Below are 27,766 nucleotides of genomic sequence, written 5' to 3'. Positions count from 1 at the left end.
AAGGAAAAGCATTGAAAAAGTCAACAAGAAATCAAAATGAAATCATTTACTTTCTTAATGCACGTTCCTGGTCTTATCTCAAACTATTCATGAGTGCACGTTATTCTAAAGGAAAACGTGTTGTTTTCATAATCTTTCTATTGAATTCTTTTCTTGTAAGAAATGAAGTTTCACTTGGAAATGTTGAGTTATGCAAGTAAATCGGACTGTGTAAGGAAGTCCATGTTGACTTTAAACACTGGTCTATTATTAAATAATATATTGGTTGGTTAAAAAAAAAAAAAAAGACTGATTAAAAGTGTCACTCCTGGGAGCAGTTTATTGATCATTTATCAATAATTGTCTGCTATTAATGCTGGCAGAACATGTCCTGAAAGATGGTCATGTGGGGAAAGGATACTCGCCGCACAGAACTGCGACCCACAAAATCCTTATAGGCTAATCAATAGCATTTCATTTCATTTACACCATATGACCTCTGTAAATGAGCGCACTGAACTGTCTGTCAGCTCCTGCATAAAAATGAGAAATTCACCAAATAAACACATGTATGAAGCACTTGACTTTATGAGCCACTGGATACATCTGCACCACAAACAAGGAATGAATAAATCTACATTTTGCATGATATCATATCTGTCTGTCTGTCTCTTATGTCTGATACATACTAAATTGATATGTTGTGTTCACTGTCCCTCCGGCTAGGACGCGCTGCTAATAACTAGCTGCTAATTAGCCTTCCCCTTAATGATTTTTATTTTTCCATTGTGTGTCATTGAGGAAACATTTCTGGGAGTGACTTTTTTATGTTTGTGGACAATAGTCGTAGCAGTGTCTCTCCTGAACAGCAGATGGAGACTCTTTCTCTCTTTTCCTCTTTCTCTTTCACACCAGTTTCTCTCTGTCCCGTGACTTCAGTCATTGACGCTGAAAATGTTTCGACACATTCTGGTAATTATTACAAATATTCTGTTTAAGTTTAATAATGAATGGTAGTTTACAAATCATTCATAATGCGTTAGCTTTTTTTTTATCACGTCAAAGGTTACGGTTGTTTATGTAGTTTTGAGTTTGAGGAAGTTTAAGAAGTGAAACGCGGGAGTCATGAGCAGTTTGACGTTTTGCACGTCTACAATCAATGAAACTGATGGTGGAGATGATGATCATGTTTTGTGATTCAAATAAGCCTAATAACAGCTGTTGTAATTGTTTAGATTGTGTCTGTGTTTATTAAAGAGCTGCTACTTGAGTGCACATATATTTATATGGTTTTATATTTCCTCTTCCTGCTCATAATAAGTAAACATAAACAGCGGTCTCACACATAGTATTTGGACTTTGGAGTATTTGTGGTAATAAAAACTGCCTGAAAGTCATTCACCTGTGTGAACTTAAAACATCCACTAAAAATCACCAAAACGCCAGATGATTAAAAGTCATTGACCAAAGGGAAGAACCCAGTAAACAAGTCTTTCAGCGTTGAAAACAAGTCGGTCCGCCTTTGTTTACGACGTGATTTCAAGTAGTTTCGGCCGGACTGTTTATCCTGCTTGATAAGTCTGTTATACATGCTAAAATAACGGAGAAAAACAAACTACCAAACCATGTTCATTATTATCTCAAATAAATGTAAAAAGTTTTACATATTCCATCAAGACGTTGAAGATCGACCAGTTTTCAATGTTGAAAAGTCGTAATTAGATGTTAAAGATTTACGTCTATTCAACATCTAATAGACGACTTTTTGCTAGCTGAGAAAGTTATTTATTGTTTGTTTGTTGCAATAAAAGATACAGCACTGCATTATAATAACATGAAATGACAAGAAAAGGCGAAAGAAAGAAGTCAGAAAAAAATACAGTCAAATAACAAAGCTCCTCAACTAACGTTAGTAAGAAAACTGTGATCATAATGATTAAGAAACTTGTTCTTATTGTTATCAATGAGTTTAAGATATTTTACAATTAGGGAAATCTCAGTGTGAAAGACATCAAATCTAGGCAAAGTCTTAAAAAAAAAGAAATATAAGTAAAAGAAACATGTCGTTCAACGGAAAGTTTAAATTACATTTTATAAAAGGAGAAAGATAACAACTTAAGTTCTCCCGAAGGAGATTTAACCTGATTGTATTGGTAAAATAAATGAAGCGAAGTTTCAGAATAAGGAAGAAAGTTTTTGAGTCACACAGATACGAGTGGATGACCTAGGAGCTCCAAAAAATGTAAGTGTTAGTAACAGAGAAGAAAATAATAATGATCGTGAATCAGAACATTTGTGTTTCATCATTGTTTTCTTCAGTTGTCAGTATGACATGCATTATTTATGGTACACATGCAGTGAGTCTTTGAACTGTCTTGTCAATATTGCACATTATATTACACACACACAAATATGCACACATTAAGTTGCTGAAGTTAACTGTTCACTTAATTGCTAAAACACCACATTTTCTACAATATTTAATACAGTTTCTGTTGACATTTGTATGTGCATCACATTTGTCATCTTTAAGTTGCTTTAATAATTGTTTTATTTCCATGAGACTCTTCAGCAGGTTTCCAGACGGCAGATCTCCAGAACCGTCCACAGGCAGCTGCTGAATAAGGTGCCAGAGAAGCAGAAACTGTTTCAGGTATGGTTGTCACTTTTTCTGACCCCTGACAGCGATATACTGTATATATTTAATGTATAATTGAATTAGATGTATGCATTATACTTATTTATTTAAAGGCTGTGTTCACTTAATAGAGCTCAGAACGTTTTGCTTTGGTTGTTCACTTGTTTGTGTTTTATATGTGCTTATGAAAATGTTGATTTCTGTTTCTTGTTTAGGAGGCTAATGGGATGCCAGTTCATCTGAAGGGAGGAGTCAGTGACGCTGTTCTTTACCGTGCAACTATGGGTCTCACGGTGATGGGTATGTTATTGAGCGTATTAACACGTGATTGCCCAGTTTCACAGACAAGGCTTGAGCCTAGTCCCAGACTGTAATGCATGTTTGAGCTGTCTTTACTGAAAGCAACTTGCTATGACATCTCTCAGGCCCTGTTTACACCGTTTTGGTCGATCGGATCACAAGTGGATGAGGGAAACACATTCCTGTTTACACCTGGTGTTTTATTCTGTCTCTTTTTGTCCACTTTCATCCTGATGTATGGACTTTTTCAGATCTTTCGATCTAATGGATGAAATAAGCTCACGCAATTTACATATGAACACGACCGGAGAAAAGAGAAAAACACACGGAGAGCATCAGCTTTAGTTTAGACAGCAGCAAGACCAGCCGAACGCTGTGTGTGTGTGTTAGAAATCAGGAGTGGAGAGAGAACATTGTGCTTGGCACATTCAAACCAAACTTGAGTCTTCATCCGACAGAGTTTAAATCCCGTCTGGCTAGAGCTCTTCTCATAATGTTTACGCATCAGGTCAGTAAGAGGAGAGTAGACGGTCTTTTGTGGCTGTTCGACCACACAAGCGTTTACACTACGAAAGCAATCTGACAACATCCAGAAGTGGACAAGCTCAAAACGCTTTAGACGTATTTGTATTTAGCGTCGTCCACTTGTGATCCGATCGACCCGTCTCTTAATACCATGTGTAAACAGAGCCTAAGGCACGTTTATAAAAGCTACTTAAATGTCCCAATTGAACTAAGGCCTAATCCTGGCTTAATCTACGCCTTGTCTGTGAAACAAGGCCTGTGTGTGTGTTCTGGGTGATTGCTTACCAGCCCAAGTTTAAAGCGCCCACTCCCAGTGTTTGTATATACTGTAGCTGTGGCAAATTCAAATTCGTTCAAACCGCTTAATTTGCCGTGATGCTTGACACGTCTTAGCAAGCATGGATATGTATTTGAGTTAATAATCATAGTAAAATCTAATCACTGATCATTCATGTGTCTCTTTTCAGGAACTGCATGCGTGATATATGAACTAGTAAAGGCAGCTGTGCCTCAGAAGAAGGACTGACGTCAGCTCCTGCCCTGACGTTATGAGCATTTCACGCAATATACTTATTCTTTCATTTGGAAGGTAAAAGGGACCAAAGTGATTTAAATAAAACAAACTGTGCCTGTCATAACTGGACAAATCTTGATTGTTTTACTTTACTCAATGACAATTTAAATGCCCCCAAATTACTATTAAGATATTTTTCCTTGCATTGCACATTTTCTTTATGCAAAATGTCATTATTTTCTTTTGATTTTGGGTTGATGTTGTTACAGACTTTAGATGTTTCTAAGCTGGTTTCCATGCGATCCATCTTTTAATTCTAGTTATTGATGAGGTTTGTCTTCTGATTTCATGCCTCCTCCGTTTGAGATGTATGTGATTAATATTCTTCTCTTAAAGAATGTGATGAAGAAAACAAACAAATAAACTGTTTTTCCTTCTGAAAGTGTACGCAAGTTAGCATTAACTGATGCGGGATGTTTGTGACTCACAATGCAGCGTTTAGAAGCATGTTTTCGATACGGTCTGTTTCTTGGACGTCTTCATCGTTTCCTTGGAGACAAACAGTAATGTGCATTTCCTTTTCGTTCTTCAAAACAATGTGTTTTCAAGGCAAATAAAATAGTTTCCAAATGCCTGTACATCAAAGAAATGTTTTTCAGATTTACAGGAAAATCTGATCATTTGAGCTCAGCATTGGTGGTCTATACAGTTGAGCTCATATGGAAATGTATCACATGCATTACGAACAATGTGCTCTTTGTGTCCCATACAAAATCTCTCAGTTCATTGCAGAGATTGAAACAGACGTAGCAAAAATAATGGCATGCTAATTATAAAACTATAAAGCACAGATCATTAATTCTGCAAGCCATTTATAAGCAGCAGTAGAAGTTCAAGCTTTCCCTTGATCAACAGAACTATTATGCATTTCTCTCGAACAATGAGAGTAATGAGCTAATGATCAAATTAAAAACAGTCCTGAACTCAGCTGAAACAACTAATAGACTCAATGATCACAAATCAAACTCTACCCTGTCTCCCAGTTGGCACCCATGTGTTTTAAATGGTTTATTCTTCAGATGGGTAACCGAACTGTTCATGTATGGCTTGATAATGAGATCAGGTGTAGTTTTGATTCATAAGATATGTTAGACATCTCCATCCCCTCTGTGTGTTACCCGATTTGACCACTAGGGGGCTACATATTCAAATAAATGGAAATGCATGGTTGTAAAACTGATCTATGGGCTCAAAGTAATACTGTCATAAGTACAGTTTAACATTTTACTTAGTTGTTTAAACGTTTTTCTGATATTGCTGGGCACAGTTGCTTTGCTTAAATCTTGATATCTGTGTTTTGGACGACGTAGATGTATTTTACCTGGTTATTAGCTGGTCCAGTTAGGCTAAGAAACATGTTCCAAAACACAGCTACTACACTGTAAACCCTAACGCTCAAAATAATTAATTGGTTTGAGTAGGACAAACTTAAATTAAACTAATTTGTTCAGTCAAATTAACTTTTATGAGTATTTAGCACTTTCTTTTTCTTTCAAGTTCACAGAACTGATATATTTTAAGTAAACTGAACTGTTTCATTGTTTTGAGTTTTATGAAATGATTTATTTTAATTTAAACAAACTTAAGTTTAACTGAAACGGCTGGGATGTCTATTTCCCAGCATGCTTTGCCGATGTCACTTGAATGGGAGAGTAAATGCTAAAATTAAGTGTAATATAATGTTTTTTTTTTTAATATTAATGTTAAGTGGGAGATTTAGTAGTGATTAATGTTTTGTTATGCTAATTTAGTAGAATTTCTGTTATTGTTGGTTTTAGGATAGTTACCATCATGGTGACAAGTGGTGCATGCGGCTTGATTTGAGAGCAAATAAAATCTTTATATTGTTGTACTCATACAGCAAGTGCTGTATAACATACTATTGTTAGCATGATAACATGTTAGCAAACTAGCTTGTTAAAACTATAAGTTAATACTAATGAAAGTGTTCTCATTGAGATTACATGAAGGTTTTAAGTTAAATGTATGAACTAGTGTACTCTGATTTTAATTGTTCTTAACTTGAAATGTTTAAGTTCTCTTGAATTATTGCAATGAGAAAGATTAATAAATATTCTGAGTAGCAGAAACTGAAAATGTTTGAGTTTGCTTAATCAGTAAATTTAAGTTAATTATAATTTAAAATTATATTTAAAATAAACTCCAAAAATATAAGTGATGATGTACTCAAATGTTTGAGTTTATGAACTTAAAAAAATTGTGGCAACTGATTGCCTCACTTTTTTTAAGTTCTGCTTACTTATTCGGGTTTACAGTGTAGTTTATAAGCTTGATTTTCCAGCAGGGTTTTAATATCACACACACACACACAAAAAATCATACTTAATAAGTAAGTAACACTACAAAAGTGTGATTGCAAGACGAGTCAAAATCTTTCACAACTAGCAAAAAGTAGTTGTGTTGGCGCGAAGATGATGTTACCATAGCAACCACTCAAGCGCCTGCCGTTAGGACCGTTGAACGATATGCCAGAAACAGTATCGATATTGTCATTATGATTACGATATGTTTAGCGTACGTATTGCACGAAATTGTATGTAAAATATGTTTTACTATAGTTGTCGGCTGGTTCATCTGTGCTGGGAGCACCATAAATCATTATACTTTTTTTTTCTTTTTTTGTGGCGCGAGATCTCCTCAGATTGTAGGCTACTCCGAGGTATATTTATTTGAAAATGTTCGCCCTTCTAAAAAACTACATTCTAATTACTTTAATAGTTATTTATAATTCCTTAACTTAAAAAAACAAAAACAAATCCCAAATCCTAAATATATCAAAATAAATGTAGCCTATAGGCCTATTAAAAATGTGCGATTCCCATTTAATCTCGTCCGGAGTAATGTAGCCTATTCCATAATAATTCCTGCTGAAATCAAAAACATAGATTAGAGACATGCTGCAGGAATGCCGAAAATATGCGCGACTTTTCCAAAAGCGCATCCCAACACATCCATCCATCACACGGTGACGTCAGAGCTCCCGGGTTCGGGATCAGCCCCCTGTTTAGAAGCACTTTCTAGTCTGAGATCCTGTGCATTTGAAAACAGCTTTCACGAGCTGTGGGTGATCAGATCCTCCTCTTCATTTCCATCTCCATCTCCATCACCACAGCATCACGGAGAATCTCTTTGCCTTTCTGAAAAGACCTTTAAACCCCTTTGCATCCGGGCGAAATTTCCACTTTCATTCAACAGTTTTGTGATGTATTGAGAGATTTTGGAAACTTTGGGGAGTTTGGTAAGTGCTCATGTGGAGTTTCTTCTTTTATTGATAAACCTATTTAAATGGAGGAAGGTGTTATTGAAATTAAATTTGAGACGTATTAGATAAAATGTAATATGAAATGATGAATGTGTGCACACTGACCCATTTTCAGGTGCTCTGATCACTTTTTCCATAGACGTTTGTATGGTGATTTCATTTTTTCCACCACCCTGTTATTGTGCTTTTTTAAAGTTGATTGGGATGATACTTATTTATTGTCTTTAGTTGAGAAAACTAGATAAGACTTCATTTATTGGGGCATTTTTATGTTTATTTAATATTTACCTAATTCACATGTAACATGCTTAAAGAATACAGGTAGAAGAGCTTAGATAAATATAATTATAAGATTTAAGTGAGGTTTAAACCTGTTTGGCATAACAAATGTTCAGAAAGCATGTTTTACACCGTAAAAGGTTTTTAAGACTTCATTCAACTTTACTTAAATCCTTACAGTATTACAACACCAAACTCAAGACAACGTGTGCCTGCATGCTAAGTTTTGACTCACACTTTGCATGTCCATTCACCTATCCAATTAAAAAAGCTGTATTTTTTCAATTAAACGTTGCATGTGACCAAGTGTATTTTTTCAAGTTTTGTTTTACATTAATTGAAATACCCTCTTTCTTGCCCTAGTTGATTTCAGAAAGTCTTTCCATGTGATGAATGCATTTTCAAAAGTGCAAATGTAGTCTTAATTCAATTGAGGTCATGTATAATATAAAAGGGCTGGAAAAAATGTTGTTTGAAATAGTTTTAGATTGAGTAATCATACCACACTGCAGGACACTGCTTGAAATGTCCGGGCAAATACTAATTGCTGAGTGATATTAATAAACAACTTGAACTCAATGTGCAAATATTATGTGAGCTGCGTGTTCTTGCATTGGTAATTATTTATTGCAACATGCAATAATGTGTAATACAGACATCAAGCACATTGCCAAAGTTTAGAGACAGAGCAGCATAAATATATGGATGTGAAATCTGAATTTGTCCAGGCACAACAGGGGGCGCAGGAACCCTGCAGGAAAGTTTTTCCACCCCTGATGTGCAGGATCCAAAATCAGGCAAATTTCCAGACAATTGCATACAATAGTCTATGAACTCACAGTTTCCGACGTTAAACGGATGAATCAGTGGGGTTTGCAATGACATACAACATATGCAGTTTATAATCGTTTTACAGTTAAACTGCTGTAGACACAGAATGTTTTTCCAAGGCCCACAGAGAGTTATTTTATTAAGTGACCTTGTTTTATAAATATTTTCCAAAAAGTTTTGGAGTATTAACCACGGAAAGAATTTTTTTTTTCCACTGCTGACCAGAGAAACAGCTGGAATTTTGAATGAAGAAATAATTAAAATCAGATTTGAAGGAGAGTTGTGCTGGAGTCCAGTGTATTCTCTCTTATTTTTTATTTCTGGATTGATTTATGAGCAGCGTGTGTGTGTGTGTAATATGGTTGATTTTTCAGATTGATTGATGTTCTGCTGATACTGGGGTGAAGATGTCGGTCAGGCGTTTGGCAGCGGCCGCTCTCTTAACACTCGCAGTACTGACATCAGTGAGAGCTCAAGGTAAAAAAGCCAACAAATCTATCCCCATTCTCCCTGTTAAATTAAAAATACTTTATTCCAACAGTTTGGATCATAGTCTATTGTTTCTGAAAAAAAATATATAAAAATAATAACTGTACAATAACGTTTGTCTCTGTTTAAGTGTGTTCAATATTTTTCAATTTACATTTAATCTCCCCCAAAAAATTAACAAAAATAGAGAAGAAAAATAGTTTCCGATAATGTAGATGTGCATTTCTTTTTAGACACTTGGTCGAGGAGTTTTACTCTCCTATAAGAATTGTTTTAAACAATTTGTGGTTTTAATGCTAGTTGAAATAGAAATGCATGACAGGACAGGATACTTAATTTGATCTAACTGTGTTTTTCAGCAACTTCTTCAAGAGTATCAACTGTAATGTATTTAAATTGCAAATTATAGGATAGAACATGTAAGGCCAATCCAGCAGATGTTTAGTATTGAATATGACTTGGTTTTAAATATTTTCCATATGCAACTTAAGATCCATGATCATTTGCGGGATACCAGATATTTCAGCCAGACAGATTCACGTTCAACTTTTATTTCTCTAGTAAAACACTTTTTCATTTATTTTAGTATTTACAGTATATCTTTCAGTAACCGAGCTCTTTGTAGGTTTGAGCAGTCTTAGAGGTATTAAAACTGTGACTTAACTATATCAAATCATTGAATAAACGACAGGGTGTTAAAGCGCACATTGCCAGAGTTCAGTGGAAAGTATAGTGGAACATTTTACAGCTTTTATTGTACAAAAAAAAAAAAAAAATCATGTGGAGGCCAAGTTTCCCTTCCCCACTTTCCGCTCTCTTAGAGAACAAAAAGACAAAATATGAGCATTATTTTTTTTTCTTAGGAAAGAGAGGGCAAGAAGTGTGTTACTTCTCAATGCTGTCGTATGTAAAATAAGAAAAGTCTTCATTTAAACATGTTCCACTGATATAAAATACAAACAAATACCTTAACCAACGTTGTCACTTTCTTATATGAACTGGTTAGATGCTCAGCATAGCAAAATAAATGTTGATAAATGATCTTCGAAGTTGGTTTCAAAACTGGTTTGGGTTGGATGGACCCAAAAAAGAAAGAAAAAATCTAGAATGGGTGATGAATCGGTGTGAGTTAGCAGTTGTGTTGGACCCTTTTGGAGTCAGAAATGGAACCGATTGTGACATCTGGTCAGCCAGGTTGGTAAATCTTGATTTTGGCGAACCTGTTCCCGGTCAAGCTTAAGCCCTGGTCAAAATTTGACCAGAGCCGCAGCTTCACACAATATTTTATTGTGATATTCTGACATGCACACACGAACTCTATGTTCCACACAGACACTGACCTTTCAAACACAATACAACACAAAATACCATAAGAATATCACTTTAAAATATTTCAAAGTCCTCTACATGTGCGTCTTGTACATGAAGTCCTTTTAGTCCTACAAGTTGTTGCTGACAACTTTTCATGTACAAGTGCATGAGTCTTCTAGTTCATCTAGACTAGTGCAATGTTACGTAACCCCTTTTCGTTTATATATTTACTTGTTTGTCACTATCCTGTATTTTCTTATTAAAGGTTGTCGTTGTGCACCCTTTTAAGCAGTTTGCAATGGAAAGTGATCACATTAATGCAGTTGCACATAAAATGTTACCCATTATTGTCAACTTTCAAGTCCATTGTACAATCAGAACTTCTTGTCTATCTGTGAAGTCAACTATTGAAACAGTTCAACACAGCTCTTCTGGCTGTGTTGGGTTGACTGCATGCACGTCACAAGTTAAAGCCCGATGTAATGTTCTGTCGAGGTCTTTGTAGAACGCGCTTTACGTGTCTATGCTTGAGTAGTCAATGGCCCTACGGTCAGACAGCTCAAACAGATGTCATTTTTACCCAAAATGGCCGCCGTCCACGTTTGTTTCATGTTGCCTTGAGTCCTTGCCCAACAATGAACTTCTCTGTTGGGATTTCGTCCATAAACCTGTATGCTCTTCTCATAAATACAGCTTTTGGAACGGTTTCTTGGAAATAACTTGATTCACCTCCTCTTTCCACAGTAATGCCTCCATCAGACTTGAGGTTTAAGATTTTAAATGAAAACACAGTACAAATGATATGGAAGCAACCGCTGTCAAGGACCGAGGGCTTCAGAGTACAAGTGACGTCGGATACAGGTTGGTGGAACGGTGAAAGCACCAAACGTGTTGGAATTATAACGGCAAGCAACATGAAACATTTGCTAGGTTTGTCAGTGACGTGTTTCGGACTGGAAATTTATGTGACAGAACTAATTTTTATCAATTGCCAATTTACTTGATTCTGAATAAGTTGGCACTCCATACTAGAAAATGTGTAGTATGAAAGAAAACTCATGTCGGCTAACATTAAGGGTTGTTCAGACCTGCAAAGGTTGTTTCTTGATCTACTGCCACTGAGCCCATGAGAGAAGCACTTAACCTAAGGTTACTCGTGGGGAACCGTAGTAAGTGTACCTTATGTTGCTTGAGATAAGAAAGCATCTGGTAAACGACAAGTAACCTTTAAACTCACTGCCACAGGCAACTCTCGGGAAATGCGTTCTGGCGTGCCCTTCAAAAAATGATTTAAACATGGACCGTTACTCATCGCTTGTCTTGGGAAGTCATTAATGTTTCCCTAATCTAGGTCTTGTGTGTCTAGACTAGATTTATCTACTTAGAAATGAAGGGTGGCGAGATATTATCTTCATGTAGAATGTATATCATGATATGACATTTAAACATTGAAAATGCAAATGTTCCCTTCTGCCTGTAGAAGAGCCTGTTAAGGAATTCACACTTCCTCCAACCTCAACCAAAACCTCCATCAGAGATTTGACCCCCGATGTGGATTATGTTGTTACGATATCTTCATATTTTGGATCTGAGGAGAGTATACCAATCTCTGGTCAGATTACAAGTAAGTGGCAGGGCATCTTATTCTTTAAATATGTCATATAGGGATCCCATGGTCATGTAAAGCCTGGAAGTCTCAAGGAATTTTTAAGTTGTGATTTGAAATTCAAAAATACACTCTATACACTTTAAAATTATTGTTATGTTCAACTATAAGATATTTAATTGACTAGAAATGGCTTTTTGTGATTGCAATCTCTATAAAACAGAGTGGAGAAAGCATGGAAATTTGTTGGCCTAAGGGTATGGGAACCCTTTTAATGGAAGGAATACGTTTACCTTAATATTTATTGATGTATTGTTTTCTGTTTTAGTCCAATCAAGCAGTATTGGAGGAAGTACCAGGAAACCTCCGGTCAGAGATTCAGTCAGTAAGTACACACCTCCAGGCTCTTTCCATTGCTTCTGTGGTCTCTACATTTTATTGGGAGTTTCCATACTAGTCAGTACGCAAATGTGTGTATGCCTTTCTTTCTTTCCGAATTTATGATTCCTGATAACAATTTAGCTTGTTAGTCAGCATTAACTTTTCCAGACATGATAAATTCGAGCCAACGTTTCCAGCATGGGTTTTGGGTGAGAGTTCGTAAGTGGCCCCTTTCGCCTTGTTTGAAATAAAAACCTGAACCTCTCACAGTGCAGAAAGTGGAAAGCATTACAGCCTCTCTCTTTACAAGAGCGCTGTGGCCTCGTCCTCCAGATGAAGGTGAATAGCTTTACTTTTCCTTTCCTACATTAAGCAGAAGTGGAAAATCCAAACACCCTCCCCTTAAACCCCACCCGAATACCATAACGGTTAGTTAGCTGACTTCTGCAGACGACTCGCTAGCAAAACCCAGTTTCAGTGCTCCAGTGCTTCCCTTCTGCAGGCGCAAGTGGAAAAAAGTGAATCTAATTACGGTAATAAAGGAAGGCAAGCCACGATATGTCAACAAAATCCTGTTCTTTACCCATCTGCCAACATCTCAACAAAGATGTAGCCGACACAATCCTTTCAAGGGCAGCAAATTCCACAAATCGTGAGGGCAAATATGATTGAAAGATGAGGAATTTTTCCAAACCGTATAGAGGATTAAGATTAATGGAGTTCAACTGAGAGGGAATGACTAGTAATGACTCGCCTAATAGCATTTCATATAGAGACATACTCAACCCATGTGTCAACGGGGAATGAGTTGTAACCGGTGTCTGTGTGAGTTGCATAATAGATAAATGTGGTGCTGTTATAAAGGGGATCCCCTTTGTATTTGTACATGTACATTTTCTATATTTTGATAGATGCTGAATCATACAGTATCAAGTAACACATTTAAGTCAATGTTAACTATAAATGCGTTCAATTGTGTTGAAAATACTTAAACTCATTCATCAACATATACTGTATATTCTATTAATTCAATATTCTTTGAGGATTCATAAACGTTAATCTCTAAAGTTGTACATGTCTAAAAGGGTTTATTTTGTAGCAGCGTCTATCTAATGTTTAAAAAAAAATATGTGCGATTTATAAACTTACCATGCAAATGAAATCACATGGTTTTATAATACGAAAAGATTTGGTATTTTTCTGAAATGGAAAAATAGGTCCGAATTTTGAGTTATGTGCCAAATGTGTTTGCCAAAACTCTTGAATGGTTTATATTTTAGAAGCTTTGCATCCTTTTCAAAAATTCATCCCCTTATCTGAAGTCAAACAAGCTTCTGACTCATTGACCTCTCACTCTTTTTCCCAGAATGCTCAGTAAGTGCCATAGCTGACTTGGTCTTTCTGGTGGATGGTTCTTGGAGTGTCGGGCGGGAAAATTTTAAATTCATCCGCAGCTTCATGGCAGCCATGTCAGGAGCATTTGACCTTGGAGAGGACAAGACTAGAGTGGGTGTGGTTCAGTACAGCACGGACACCAGAACCGAGTTTAACCTTAACCAGTACTTCAACCGGGCCGAGCTGCTCAGAGCCATTAACAATCTGCCGTACAAGGGTGGCAACACCATGACAGGTACCAAATTTATACTTATGAATTCATCCTGAAACCTACAGATAATATTACTGCTGAACAACAAAGCTACCATGTGAATTTCAAGTCTGTGATTGTTTTTGTTTTATTCTGTGTGTGTGCAGGCGAAGCCCTGGACCACCTGCTGAACAACATGTTCACAGAGACCGCCGGTGCTCGTAAGGGATTCCCCAGAGTAGCCGTAGTTATCACAGATGGGAAATCTCAGGACCCTGTGGAGGGTTACGCCAAGAGGTTGAAGAATGCTGGAGTTGAAATCTTCACTTTGGGTATGTGGTCATTCATCACTGCTGTCGTTCTCGGTCTGGATTTCTTCTTCATGAGAACTGGGCAGCTTTCAAGAAATCCATCCACACAGAAGAAATCCTTGAAAGGAATTTTGAGAAATAATGCTATTATTTACTCTTTTATTCAGGGATCAAAGAAGCGGATGAGGAAGAGTTGAAACAAATGTCTTCAACGCCCTATAGAACACACGTGTACACTGTGCCAAACTTCGATATGATCAAAGCTGTGGAGAAATCACTCATCACGCAGGTGTGCACCAGTGTGGATGACCAGCTCAACTCGCTGGCTAGCGGCGAGGAAGGTAAACAAACAATAACAATTGTAAATCTGCTTTAGCAGGTTTATTAAACACAACCCCGAGCATTAAACATGACCCCCTTTTTCCTCTTTTTGTTTATTTGCAGTTGTTGAACCAGCATCCAACTTGCAAGTCACAGAGGTTGCATCCAAGTCAATGCGGGTGACGTGGGATGCATCTATAGGGGAAGTGACTGGATACAAGGTGCAGATGGTTCCCATGTTGGCTGGCAGCAAACGCCAAGAGCTGTACGTTGGGCCAACTCAGACCTCTGTGAATGTTAGAGATTTGTCCCCTGATACAGAGTACGAAATCAGCCTGTTTGCACTCAAAGGTCTGACGCCTAGCGAGGCCGTTATGGCGATGGAGAAAACCCAGCCTTTAAAAGTATCATTAGGTGAGGAAAGGTCCACACTCTTTAACTATCCACAGGAATCCATTGATTAAATAGTTGTTTGACCCGCAAGCTCTTTTTACTTCTAGAATGTTCTCTTGGTGTGGACGTACAAGCCGACGTCGTTCTCCTGGTCGACGGTTCCTACAGTATCGGTCTTGCGAACTTCGCTAAAGTTCGAGCTTTCTTGGAAGTCCTGGTCAACACATTTAACATTGGGGTGGAAAAAGTTCAAATCAGCTTGGTCCAGTACAGCAGAGACCCACACACTGAGTTCTACCTGAACACTCACCATGATCTGAGCGCTGTGGTCAAAGCCGTGAGAACGTTCCCCTACCGCGGTGGCTCCACGAACACCGGCAAAGCCATGACGTATGTGAGAGAGAGGATTTTTATTCAAACCAGAGGCGCTCGTGCGAATGTACCTCGTGTTATGATTCTGATCACCGATGGAAAGTCCTCGGATGCATTCAAAGACCCGGCGGCTAAGCTTAGGAACACGGATGTAGAAATTTTCGCAGTGGGCGTGAAAGATGCGGTCCGCTCGGAGCTGGAGGCGATCGCTAATTCTCCAGTGGAGACCCATGTGTACACCGTAGACGACTTTGATGCTTTCCAGAGGATTTCCAATGAGCTAACCCAGTCCATCTGTCTGAGAATTGAGCAAGAGCTTCTGAACATCAAGAAGAGAAGTGAGTATCGTTTGATTTTTTTCACTAACTGCTGTTAAATTTGTCGGGCTCTCTGTCTGGGACATGCATAGAACCATATGTTTCGAACTTTTGTACCAATCTGTACAAAAGTTCAAAGTTGACCCAAAAATGAAAATTCTGTCATCCATTCACTCACGTGAATGTTCTTTCTTTCTTTCTTTCTTTCTTTCTTTCTTTCTTTCTTTCTTTCTTTATTGTCCAAGCTGCTCAGTTCCAAACAATAAAAATAGTAAGCAAAGCTGTCAAGCTCCAAGAATAAACAAACGAACAAGCACCAAAACATAGTACTTGTGTGCCATATTTCAAGTCTTCTAATGTCATATAATACCTTGGTGTTGCTTAAAACCTATTAGGCAACATACTGCCTGAGTCAGAATTTTCTGTAACCTTTTTTTTTTTGGCATTAAATTGGGATGTGAAATAAATTCTCATGGGAAACCAAAGGGAAAAGTCTCATATATTTAATTTCTGCTCTCCCTTCTAGATCTGATTGCACCCAGGTCTCTGACCTTCTCAGAGGTGACCTCCAGAAGTTTCCGGGCTTCTTGGGTAACAGATGCCGTGGATGTGCAGTCCTATCTGTTGCAATACAGGCCTGATGCTGACACAGAAGTGGGATACATCTCCGTCTCTGTGCCGGGAGAAACCACTACGGCCGTCTTACATCACCTTACTCCAGTCACAAAGTATGAAGTCAAGGTTTACGCCCAATACCAGAAGGGAGAAAGCTTTCCTCTATCAGACTTTGAGACCACACTAGAAGGTTAGTGACTGTTATATATAAATGTTAGCTTAGCTAATTACTTTTAAAGGAACGTTGTTCTTTATGATTGTCTTTCTTTTGTGCAACACTTTTAAAGAACATCTAGGCCATTGTACATGATGAATTTTAGGGTAAACTGTTCATTTAAGATATTCACCTTTTTGTGACTTCTATGTATCGATTTGTGCAGAACAAGGATCCGTGAACAACCTGAGGGTGTCTGAGGAGACCACAAGCAGTTTCCGTGTCTCATGGGGGAAGGCTCCCGGTCCAGTCGTGCGGTATAGACTCACGTATGTTCCAGTCCAAGGGGACAGTGGGTTGCTAGAAACTGCAACAGTTGGCTCTGAGACCACCATCGTTCTGCAGCAACTTTACCCAGCTACGACATACCGTGTCTCTGTGGCAGCCGAATTCCCATCAGGTGTTGGACCTCAGATGCAGATTGATGGAACAACCAAAGAAGGTGATTGGAACAACTTAAAGTTTTTACATTCATCTAGGTCACGTGTGCCCACTCATTCTAGCATTTTCATTGGTTGTTTCCCAGGCATTTAAAGACCCACAAATTGCTTGAGGGTGTGAATCTCTGGTATTTCAGAAAACTGGTGTAAAGTTTTACAGCGATTGCTTGAGCAGCCAAACACCTTAAGTGAATGGAAAATCAAAGTTGATTTTGACAAAAACTCTATGAGACGTTTCCCAGAATTTATTTCGTTGAGTTGGCGATAAATGTCTGTTTGGTTAGGCAAAACCTCTGGGTTCTTTATCAAGGCTGAGAGTAGTTAGTGTTCAAGCATAAGCCAGCTGTGTCTTAATGGCTGCCTACAGCGATGCAGCTGCAGTCTGTCCACAGTTATTATCTGTGAAGGACAAATCCCAGGTCACGACTTTTAACTCCTGTGTCAAACTAGAGTTTAATCTCTGCATTGTCTCTGTTCCAGTCAACAGATTTTTTTTTTTGCTGCTTGCTAAAGACATGATTCCTCAACTTGTTGAGGAGAGGTGGGCTGTTACTAAGCCACACAGTTGAAGATTTTAAGCCCGATTTTGGGCCCGATTTGCAACCCCCAATGATCCAGGGGGTGTGGTTCGATTCGAGGCTTCTCGCAACTGACTTTTTGTTAAAAAAATCCTCAGTTGTGTGGTCTCATTATGATTATTTGATCGCTCCCGATCGCATCGGAAACCTGCATGATCCCAAATCGTTAAAATCAAACATGTTTGATATTTACAACTCTTTATCGGGCTGCCTTTGACTTGTTACCCGCAATAGCCAATGAGAGTGAGCAAGCTTCACCAACCGGATATTGCGTGCTTCTATAGCTGAAACTTGGCAGCTATAAACATGCCACGAAAGTGAAATATTGAGAAAGAAGATCACCCCCATATTCTTTTCTTCTCCTTTGTTTACTTCCAAACAAACATAACTCACGCCAGGAAAACCAGCTGACGATATCGATTGTCCTCCATTTGTTTTTCTTCTCAAGTCACGCTTGATCGTGCGAGTCGTCTCACTGTGAATATGTTATTACATTTGACAAGTGTGTGGTCTCGCGGTCTGGACAAATCATTTAGTGTGTGCATTCGGAGGATTATAATGCTAAAAAATCGGTTGAAACTGCCCTTATGTCTGTGGTCTCCCACAGTTTTAAAATCAGTTCACATTTGAAAATCATCTTGTGTGTCCCAAGCCTAAATGATCAGACTTGTGATTTTTCACCCGGTGGATGAAATATAGAATTTGTGCATCAGTATCTTAAGGACACAGTGTCTTAAACCCATTTTGGGGTGGTGTGATGTAGAGGTTAAAGCTCAGGGCTGGCAACTGAATGGTTGCTGGTTCAATCCCAACAAAGGAGAGAGCCAGGATCTTTAAAGGTATAGTTCACCAAAAATTTTAATATATCAATTAAAAATCTGTATATTTTTCTTTCTTTCTTTCTTGAAACACAGAAGAAAATATATTACATAAAATTTGGACTACTGAAGTAAAAGTAGTCCATAATACTTGTGCACTATATTCCACGTCTGAGATATAATATGCCATACGATAAGAATATAACATCCAAGACACATGGACTACTTTTTTTTGGTCATTTTCGGAGCTTCTCAGTCCCCATTTATTTTCATTGTCAACATTTGTAAATTAAAATATATGGTGGGATCGAACCAGCAACACTATTACTTTATCCAAAGAAGCATAAAGGAGCAACCTAGGATTAAAGGCATCTGCAAAATGACATTAGCACTAAGGCTTCTGAGTACCAAAGGATATATCCCAGACACATCCCATTTCTTTCCAAGAAAAGTCCACTTAAATGTGGAATTGTTTTAATTATATATTATTTTGTGTAAATGCAAAACGCACCCTTCGAAGTCCCTGTGAGTGCATTACAGCATAAGATCTAAGGTTTTTTTTTTTTATCTTTTGAGAGAGTACAGCCTTGGAAGGACTAGAGGCATTTTTAACATCCTCAGCTCCAGTCAGAAAGGATAAACAAATAGGTTGAACAGAGTCAAGCAATTATAATGTTCTTTCTTTCCTTCGGCCCAGATAAACAGCTCACAGGTCTTCTGGGGTTTCAGAAGAACGAATCTTAAGCGACAGTAACATGGCTACGGTATACTCTAATGAAATTACCAGAAGCAAAGCTTGCCCAAGACCTTAAATCACTGAATTCCAGTAATCTTATGTCTCAGAATCTGCAGTGTCAGATTTGAGGGCCAAAGATTAGAGCCCAGAAAGAGTATGCTTTGAGTGATTGAAAACCATCCAAAAATGAAAATTATGTCATCATGGAGCATAAAAGAAGTACTCTGAGATGTCAAGAGTACTTTTTGTCCATGCACTTAAAACATATTGTGACCGAAAATGATTAAAGTACCATAAAGGTTGTCCAAATTAATCATGCTTTATATAATTCTAAAGCTATATTATATCTGCCATTAGCTATATTCATCTGTTTCAGTCATGTAGACCTGGTATGGATCAAATAAAATGATCAAAAATGGTATCTCTTATCATATGTTTTTGTATTCACCATTACTTTGCCGAGCTGATGGTCATAAATATGGTGGATGAGGAAAAAAAAGTCACATGACTGAAAAAGATGAGCTTCTGGAGACTTGGAATATAGTACACAAGTGGTGCTTTTTTGTCATTTGTGGAAATATTTATGGGTTTGGAAGAACAAGAAGTAAATGATGTCAGAATTTTTGGGTGAATGTTTCTTTAAATGAGATTAAGGGTGTGTAATGAGGGTTTGCATGAGATTTGGCCTGGTGCATCAAAGTGAAGTTCAAGTTTAGTTCAGGGTTAAATCATGAAATGTGGACCATGCAGTGGTTCGCCTAGCACACAGAAGGCCATTTTCTCAAAATATGGTCTGTGAGGAGCGTAGCATTGTGGCTTGATTATGGACTGGCATTGAACATGTCAGATGGTGATTTCAGTTTCTCCATCCACCCATTGAGACTCGGACGGTGGGAGCTGGGCTAAATGAAGTTCTCAATTCCAGAAAATGACATAACGCAGGAACTATGCATCCCCGTCCCACTCCGGAACAAAGTAGTAGAGCAGTTACCCAGACATCTCTGTTCCTTCCTTTGCGTCCTCAGGAGGATATGCATAAGGCAGAGCACAAAAGATTTCCGTTCTGTCCCCAATCTGATGCAGGTGTGTATTGACCGGGCTCTGGTCCAGTTTATGACCTAGTGTGTCCATTTGTAGAGCAGGAATACAGTCCCAGATGCTATGTACATTTTGAGGTAATTCACACTGTCTTAGCTAATCATTTACTTGTTTGTGTCCAGCAATTCTTCAACAGGTTCAATTACTGCAAAAAAAAAGAAAAAAGATTTCCAGCAAATCACTTAGAAGACCTTTAAACTTTCTGTAGGAAAAAATGTGAAATGCTACGTGACCAGGGGCGTAACTTTGTTTTAAAAAGTGGGTGGAACAGGAGTTTGTGTGTGTGTGTGTGTGTGGGGGGGGGGGGGGGGGGGGGGGTAATACATTACCATGTATTGCTAATACAATACTATATCAGATATGTACAATATAAATTGTAGAAATTAATAACATTAAAATGTCCAGAAATCAATTACAATAGTACATTGAGTTTAATGTATTGACATAGAACTCATGTAATAGTTTCAATCTACTTTCAATCTTTCGTCTACTACTTACTATGCATTGTGCATAAACAATCACGTTAGTGCATAAATACGTAGATCCGCATACAGTGTTCGACTTCCCTAATGGTGTGGTGGTAGAACTTTTGCTAAGCGTGTCAGAGGTTCCTGGTTCTAATCCGCCCTCGTACCGTTTATTTTTTTATTTTTTTATTCCTCATTGAAATATAAGATGTTTATAAATGATTATATATCTAGAGCAGGGACACGTTTGTGTGCATTTTTGTGATTTCGCCGGAAAGAATAGAGAGTCCCCAACGGCATTAAGCGATAGGGTTGACGCGCTCGACTGTGTGGATACTATTGTGTTGCACGAGCCAAAAGAGAACCCTGTATCCGCACCACTGATAACAGCGGCAACGAACACTCAGCATGATTTTAAAAAACAATAGCAACACGTTCCAGCGCCTCTTAAGACAAATGAATGTCAAACTGGATATGTTTCATTTGCATTAGGTATATCCGTGCAACCTGATACTTTCAAAAAAAGTGGTGGGGACTATATCGAATCTGGCAAAAAGTGGTGAGGACATGTCCCACCCATCCCACCCGCAAATTACACCTATGTACGTGACGTTATAATAGTTCCCATATTTCTTACTTGAATTATGTTATTTTTGTTGTAGCATTGTTATATTTTAAAGTCATGTAAAGGGATTTGCAACCCTTTGTGGTTCTACAGTGTGACATTTCAATTATCGTAAATATAAACATTTAAAAAGAATTGTTTTTCTTCATAATAATTTAAGCTGTGTGTGCAAAGTGATGGTCTTGTGTCTGTTAAATCCGTTGGTCTGAAAGTGTCTGTCTGTGACACTGCTCGGTGAAAACCGTGAAACTAAAATCAGCTGTTTTATTTCACCATCCAACAGTAGATTGAAAAATTAAACAAAATGATCCCATATGCATATATACAAAGGAGAATCAAGAGCCACGAGTGATCATAATGTAAACGCAAAAGTGCACGCATGTGGAACGCGTTACCTGCCTCGCACTTTAGATCGTTTTCAAAGGGATTTATTTTGTATTATATTCTCGTTAGAGTAGCACCTGGCCAATTGAAGTGAGACTGATTACATAGCAGGATATTATACTGTTACACATGGATATTAATTTAAAATAAAGACTTAATCAGCTAGATACAAACGGGCCAAAAGATGTCTTTGTACTCCAGCACATGGGTATCCTCAGAGGAGGATTGTTCTTCCTGTTTGCCATCTGTCAAGGCGCGTAATGCATTCAAGCTGGTCTCGCTGTCCGGCTCATGAACTCTGAGATGTACGTAAAGCACAGATGAAGGGGACAACCGAAAGCTCTTTCAGCACCTGCGCTTTCCCGGTGATTGACATGAGGTTAAACTTCAAAAACACTGCGGAAAATTTACTGCATGTGTATGGCCTGTCTCGGCTCTGGATTTCGGAGCAGCATGGGATGCTGGATTGGCTTTTTGAATGGAATTGCATCTTTAAATGGATATAAAAGATCATTTGAATTTCAAGGCTCTTTTAGAGGCAAAGTCAAATAAAATCCTGCTGTTGGGCTGCAGAAAAAAAAGCATATGAAAGTCACATGTTGAGAAAAGATGTTAGAAGTCAGATTGTTCAACAAGATGCACTGTTTCCAATTTGTGAAAATTGTGGGTACTTATAATCATGTCAGGCGAGGATGAGACAGAACAGGAGGGGGCGAATAGACAAGGATAGAGGGATGAAGAATGACTTGGGATTTGAGAAGGTATCAGACATCTGAGGAGAGCACTTTATGGTGGTTTTGTGGGGATTTGCCTTGTTTTGGAAAACAAAAGGAAGTTGGCAAGCGTTCGCTTCTCTGCTTCTTCCCCATAGTCTCAGTATCTTGCAATGATTTAAAACAGTGTATATTTTTCATGTGTACTAGCACAAGAAAACAGTATATATATTTCAGCTAGTTGCCAAAGCAGAAATTCTCATTTTCATTTACTTTAATGTACTAAATTAACTAAAACTAAAAATGGATATAATAAAAAGCAGTAATTAATACAAATGTCAAAACAAAACACAACTTTAATTCAAATTAAAATGGGAAATATAAAAAATAATATAAATATAATACTATTTCAATTATGCTAAAATAGCAGTGCATAAGAATATATTCAGAATATTCAGAAACAAGCTTTGAATTGTCTGTATTAGTCTATCTTCAGTCTATCTTTACAACTCTAAAATGCCTGGAGATCATACTGTATATCTGATGGTACATCAATCTTCCTGAGACACTGTCACATCATTTAAGTAAAAGAATTTCATTACATGTGATGTAAAATATTTGAAGGCGTCCACTTAGAAGAGACTGTCCCAAGATGTATATGAAGTTTAGCTGCAGTGACAAATTGCTGTTTGGACTCTCTGTGTGGTTGGTTTTGCAAGGTGTGTGTGTGTGTGTGAGAGCGTGTTGGCTTTATACTTTATTACCAGCTGCTAAGTTTAGTTTCATCTGAATGAATTAGTGCTCATTGCAGCGCTGACACACCTGCACCAGTGACACCAGAGACATCATGAGAAATGGCCCGTCTGCTTCTGGAAATATATCACAGATTATGGCCCAGGGTGATTCTGCTGAAATACAGCCTTGTTCTTGCTTATAAATCTTTTTTTCTGTGAGTAAGTAGTCATTTTATCCAAAGAAACTGCACAATTATTACAGTGACAATCCACCATTTATGGCATGGCTCAATTTTATGGCATTTGCTAAATCAAAAATTGCCGTAAACTTCCATTTTGGTCGTGAGCTTTATCCACTCAGAAATAAAGTGGTATACTAGGTAATAAAGTATATTAAAGTTAGTTTTTTTTGTTTTGCCTGCAGAATTGGGTTCACCGAGAGACTTGATAACCAGTGATGTGACCGACTCCAGCTTCATGGCGTCATGGACGGCCGCTCCGGGAAGAGTGAGGCAGTATCGTGTTCGCTGGAGGTCTCTGTTCTCCGGGGAGTCTGGGGAGAAACTGGTGCCTGGAGATGTGACCAGCACACTGTTGGAGAACCTCTCCCCTGAAACACGCTACCAGGTGTCTGTGTTCGCATCGTATGACAGTGGGAGTGGAGAACCACTTGTGGGAGAGGAGACCACTGATGGTATGTTTTAAATGTTATTTTAGTTATTGTAGTAATCCCATATTCTCTAAATCTGGGTTTCCCAAATGGGGACTGCAGTTTTTCAGTAAATAAGTAGGTCTGCACAATTAATCTTTATAAAATACAATTTAAATTGCAATTTGGCTCAGAGCGATTATCAAATTTCAAAAGGCTGCAATTAATTAAGTGTTCAATTTCCAAAAAAAATTCAGCATCATCAAGTTTTCAGCGTTTTACCAGATTTGTAACAAGAAGCGTTTTTAAACTAGTTGTCAATGAAACAGAGACTTAGGCTAAATGTTTACCTCCAGTTTCCACAAAAATAAAAACTAGAGGGTTTAACATTTAACGGTGAAGAATTTATGAAATACTAACATTATTTTTCCCTTTAAAGTACTTTAAATTTTAATAGTAAAGTACTTCTGTCTTAATGTTTTATAATTAGAATTTATAATAATATTGATACTAATAATAAAAATGTTAACTCTAATTATAAATTAAGAAGTTTGTTGACGTTGAGGTTCTTCAGATAAACATGTTGGTTCAAGAGTACATAATGTACCTAAAAAGTGTGTTTAATCATTTCATAGTCACTTAAAAAGATTCTCAAATGACTGTAAAACTCTTTTTGGAAGATTTAACAGTGTTAATAGAACCAAATTATACAATTTGAGATGACCGACTCCTTGAAGGATGCTAGCTGGAGGTTAGATTGGGTTGGGTTAGGTTGGGTTGGGTTGGAAGGGTTAGGGTTAGGTTAGAGTTAGGGTTAGGGTTAGATTAGATTAGGGTTATGGTTATCTTTAGATCTAGCGAACATCTTCTAAGAAAGAAAGATTGTTCCTAGGGTAATACAGACCTGACAGGACATGCACGCCTGTGCCTCGGGCTCAATCATTTAAAGTGCATCAATCGACAACCTTTTACTGCAGTCTGTGGTACTCAGTTATATCGAAGGAAAGCAATGGAAAAGGAAGGAAACCTTTGAATCTTAGCTAGTCGCAAAAATTATTGAAAGTTAGCGTGACTTCTTAAAGTTGTGGTTTTGCACTTGGCACCAAATCTTGGCGAGTACAGTGAGTTTTGAGTTTCTGTGCAGTAGTCACTTGCCTCCGGGTGGAAAAAGTGATCTGATCGCAGCACGGGTGCAGTGAACATCACCACTGCGGGAGAGAGCAGATTTAAAGGGTTGCATGTGTGCAGGGCAGCCCATAATATGTCGACTGGGACGCTGGCTGAAGCGTGGATGTGTTTTCTCTCCCCAACTCAAATCGTACAAACTTGTGGAAACTTAACACCAGTGTGGGGATTGAAAAAGTATTGGAAATTGCTTTGCTTTCTTTTGCCTCGCTTGTGGTTTCACGTTTACCTCGAACCATCTCTGCTTGTCTGTTTTTATTTAATTTGTCCGTTTTTGATTTATCCAGGCCATTGAGGAAAGTCTAGTAGAATCTCAGTCAAATGTTCTTGTCTGTTTTGTCTGTTTGTAGCATCTGCATCTGCCAAGGCTTTAGTGGTGTTTGATGAAACCGAACGAAGCATGCGTGTGACATGGAAAGCCGCTCCAGGCCCAGTGGTCAGCTACAAACTCACTTACGTCTCTCAGGTCAGCGGTAAAGAGATGACGATGAAGATCCCAGCCAACGTCACCACCACCATGCTGAGAAAACTGCAGCCCCTGACCACCTACCTCATCACCGTGCATCCCATTTACAAACGAGGAGAAGGAAAAGCAAGGCAAGGAGTAGGAACCACACGTACGTTGGCCAGCAATTCAAAGCCCATGAGTCACAGATCTGTACAGACACAGGCACACATCACCACTTACACTGGAAAAAAATATATGTTATTCCTCAGTACAGTACAGTTTTCCAGTACAAGTATCTAAAAGTTCTTAAATCAAGATACATTTACTTGAGAAGTAAAATGACTGAAGTTCAAGTTTAAAACAAGAGTAATATCTGCCAATAGTGTCAGAAAAATCAACTTAATTCAAAAGGAAAACAAGATATTTTGCCTTGTTTTAACCAAAAGCTCACTTCATTCATATAGACTTAATATCATTTTGCTTCTCATGTAAATGTGTCTTTATTTAAGAATGGTTATTTGTACTAGAAAGACAGAAACTCTGAGGAAGAACTTTTTTTCCCCCAGTGTAGGGTTATGAATTGGAACAAAGGCCCTAAACTTAAAGTGTTAAGTGACACTTTACATTTTAATGATTCTTTCAAATTGTTCTGCATTGTGGTCAAACAAGATTTTCACCTCATGAACGATAAAACGGACAAAAAACACATAGGGCCCTATTTTAACGATCTGAAACGCAAGTATTAAACGTGAAACGCAAGTAACTTTGTGGGCGGATCTCGGGCGCTGTTGCTATTATACCGGCGGGATAAACGACTCTTGCGCCCGACGCAAATCTAAAATGGGTTGGTCTGAAGTAGCTTCATTACTCATAGGTGTGGTTTGGGCATAACGTGAAATAAACCAATCAGAGCGTCATCTCACATTCCCTTTAAAAGCAGGCGCGCTTGTTCCATGGCGGATTGCTATTATAACGGCGGATTTGCCAGACGCACGCCAGGAGCGGTTCACAGCCGAGGAGACCGACGTTCTCGTCAGGGCCATAAAATACAGAGAAATGACATTGTATGGGGATGGAGAAACACACCCAAATTAGCTTCGCTTAAACAGGCGTATAATAATTTGGGTAAATATGTAAGCTAGATTTATGCCTATTTTTTCACATCTTCATAGACACCACAATGATTTCCCTCGTGTGGTAATATTTTTCCTTGTAATTATGTATGGTTTGCAAAAATGGCAACTGATGCGTCTGTGTAGATGAGAGAAGCAAAGTATATGCGCGTTGTGCACACGCTACATTATGGCCAAGCATGCACCCTTAAAATAGCATCTGAATAACGCGCCACTGACTTTAGACTAGGTTTATCCTGGTCAGTGGCGGAATTGTTTTCTGAAACTGCAAAATAGCACCAGGGAACGTTTGCGCCAGAACACGCCTCCTCTTTTCGCTGAACCGCCCCCGGGAGCGCAAGTTCATTCCCTAATTTACCGTCGTGCGTCTGCCGAGGGAAAAGTCCGCTGTGCGTCGGGTACAAAATAGGAATGATACATGCGTCGGTGTACAAAGTCAATTGCGCTGGGTGCAAGATAGGGCCCATATACTTAGATTGAAACAGGGACCATATCAATAGACCAGAATATCACAATATTTGGACTTTTTGGCTTGGTCCAGTAATCAATCACCCAAGCAACTGCATAGCGGAAGTGTTAAAATACCACTAAACACCTAAGCAACTGCATAGCAGTTTCCTGACAACCACCCAGAGCACCTTAGCGTCATTCAAGTCACATACTATTTACTTAGAAAACATACAAATCTAGTTGCATAGAATTTGACCGTATGAAATACAAAGTAAAGTATGCCCATAGTGATTGCAGTGTTTTTGCAGTATTTTGTTGATGGATTGTGTTAGCATGTGCTGATATCGCCGCCTTCTCTTCATCCTACAGTGTCACCATATAAAGCCCCAAGAAACCTACAGACCTCTGAACCCACCAAAACCAGTTTCCGTGTGTCCTGGGACCCTGCTCCCGGTGATGTACGAGGGTACAAAGTCACTTTCCATCCCAGTGGAAATGATATTGATCTAGGAGAACTTCTTGTTGGACCATACGACAACACGGTTGTTTTAGAGGAACTCAGGTAATGTTTAGCATCAACTTTAGATGCTTTTCTCAATGCAATGATGCTAATCATCATCTTCATCTAATCATCTTGTTGTTTTAAGATGGCACATATGGTTTCAGTTTTGTTTTTCTTTCACAGAGCTGGAACTAAATACTCTGTGGCTGTTTTTGGCATGTTTGATGGAGGTCAAAGTATGCCGTTGGCCGGGGAGGAAAAGACCACCCTTTCTGATGCACCTATCGAAACGAAAACTCTTGACCTGTCCTCCGGTATAATCTCAGCACATCATTCTAAGACGTCATGTTTATAGTATGTTCTTAGCATGTACTTTCTGTTGAAGTCCTTAGGTTAGGCCTCTAGAACTACAAAGAACCCCAGGAAGAATGATTGCAATACTGCATCATATGAATCAAGATGAGCCATTAAAGCAGAATCGA

General features: G+C 38.3%; 2 protein-coding genes across 7 annotated transcripts in view; both read left to right on the top strand.

Annotated features, from left to right (window-relative positions):
- The first annotated feature begins 805 nt into the window (after nucleotides 1–805).
- cox7a2b (cytochrome c oxidase subunit 7A2b) lies at nucleotides 806–4,398 on the top strand. 2 transcript variants are annotated; one of them, XM_084092138.1, is made up of 4 exons: nucleotides 806–951; nucleotides 2,543–2,632; nucleotides 2,833–2,917; nucleotides 3,910–4,398. In XM_084092138.1, exons 1-4 carry the CDS (start codon nucleotides 934–936, stop codon nucleotides 3,966–3,968), a joined length of 252 nt encoding a protein of 83 aa, XP_083948264.1. In that variant the 5' UTR covers nucleotides 806–933; the 3' UTR covers nucleotides 3,969–4,398. The 2 variants fall into 2 exon arrangements, with proteins under 2 accessions (XP_083948264.1, XP_083948265.1); XM_084092139.1 differs by having other exon boundaries at nucleotides 843–951; nucleotides 2,552–2,632.
- Nucleotides 4,399–7,071: 2,673 nt separating this feature from the next.
- Nucleotides 7,072–27,766, top strand: part of col12a1b (collagen, type XII, alpha 1b) — a 73,784-nt gene continuing 53,089 nt past the window's right edge. For all 5 annotated transcript variants that reach the window (XM_084092112.1, XM_084092111.1, XM_084092110.1 and 2 more), the window contains exons 1-16: nucleotides 7,072–7,275; nucleotides 8,784–8,886; nucleotides 10,954–11,070; nucleotides 11,690–11,833; nucleotides 12,144–12,200; nucleotides 13,563–13,826; nucleotides 13,949–14,113; nucleotides 14,260–14,433; nucleotides 14,537–14,827; nucleotides 14,914–15,516; nucleotides 16,022–16,300; nucleotides 16,491–16,766; nucleotides 23,342–23,611; nucleotides 25,102–25,368; nucleotides 27,152–27,344; nucleotides 27,468–27,598. In XM_084092112.1, the coding sequence (XP_083948238.1) occupies nucleotides 8,817–8,886; nucleotides 10,954–11,070; nucleotides 11,690–11,833; nucleotides 12,144–12,200; nucleotides 13,563–13,826; nucleotides 13,949–14,113; nucleotides 14,260–14,433; nucleotides 14,537–14,827; nucleotides 14,914–15,516; nucleotides 16,022–16,300; nucleotides 16,491–16,766; nucleotides 23,342–23,611; nucleotides 25,102–25,368; nucleotides 27,152–27,344; nucleotides 27,468–27,598 (3,301 nt within the window). In that variant the 5' untranslated portion in view covers nucleotides 7,072–7,275; nucleotides 8,784–8,816. The remainder of the gene's footprint in view (nucleotides 7,276–8,783; nucleotides 8,887–10,953; nucleotides 11,071–11,689; nucleotides 11,834–12,143; nucleotides 12,201–13,562; nucleotides 13,827–13,948; nucleotides 14,114–14,259; nucleotides 14,434–14,536; nucleotides 14,828–14,913; nucleotides 15,517–16,021; nucleotides 16,301–16,490; nucleotides 16,767–23,341; nucleotides 23,612–25,101; nucleotides 25,369–27,151; nucleotides 27,345–27,467; nucleotides 27,599–27,766) is intronic.

This window comes from Abramis brama (assembly GCF_963993115.1).
Source record: "Abramis brama genome assembly, chromosome: 18".
Classification (NCBI taxonomy): domain Eukaryota; kingdom Metazoa; phylum Chordata; class Actinopteri; order Cypriniformes; family Leuciscidae; genus Abramis; species Abramis brama.
This window is presented reverse-complemented; position numbering and strand designations above follow the sequence as displayed.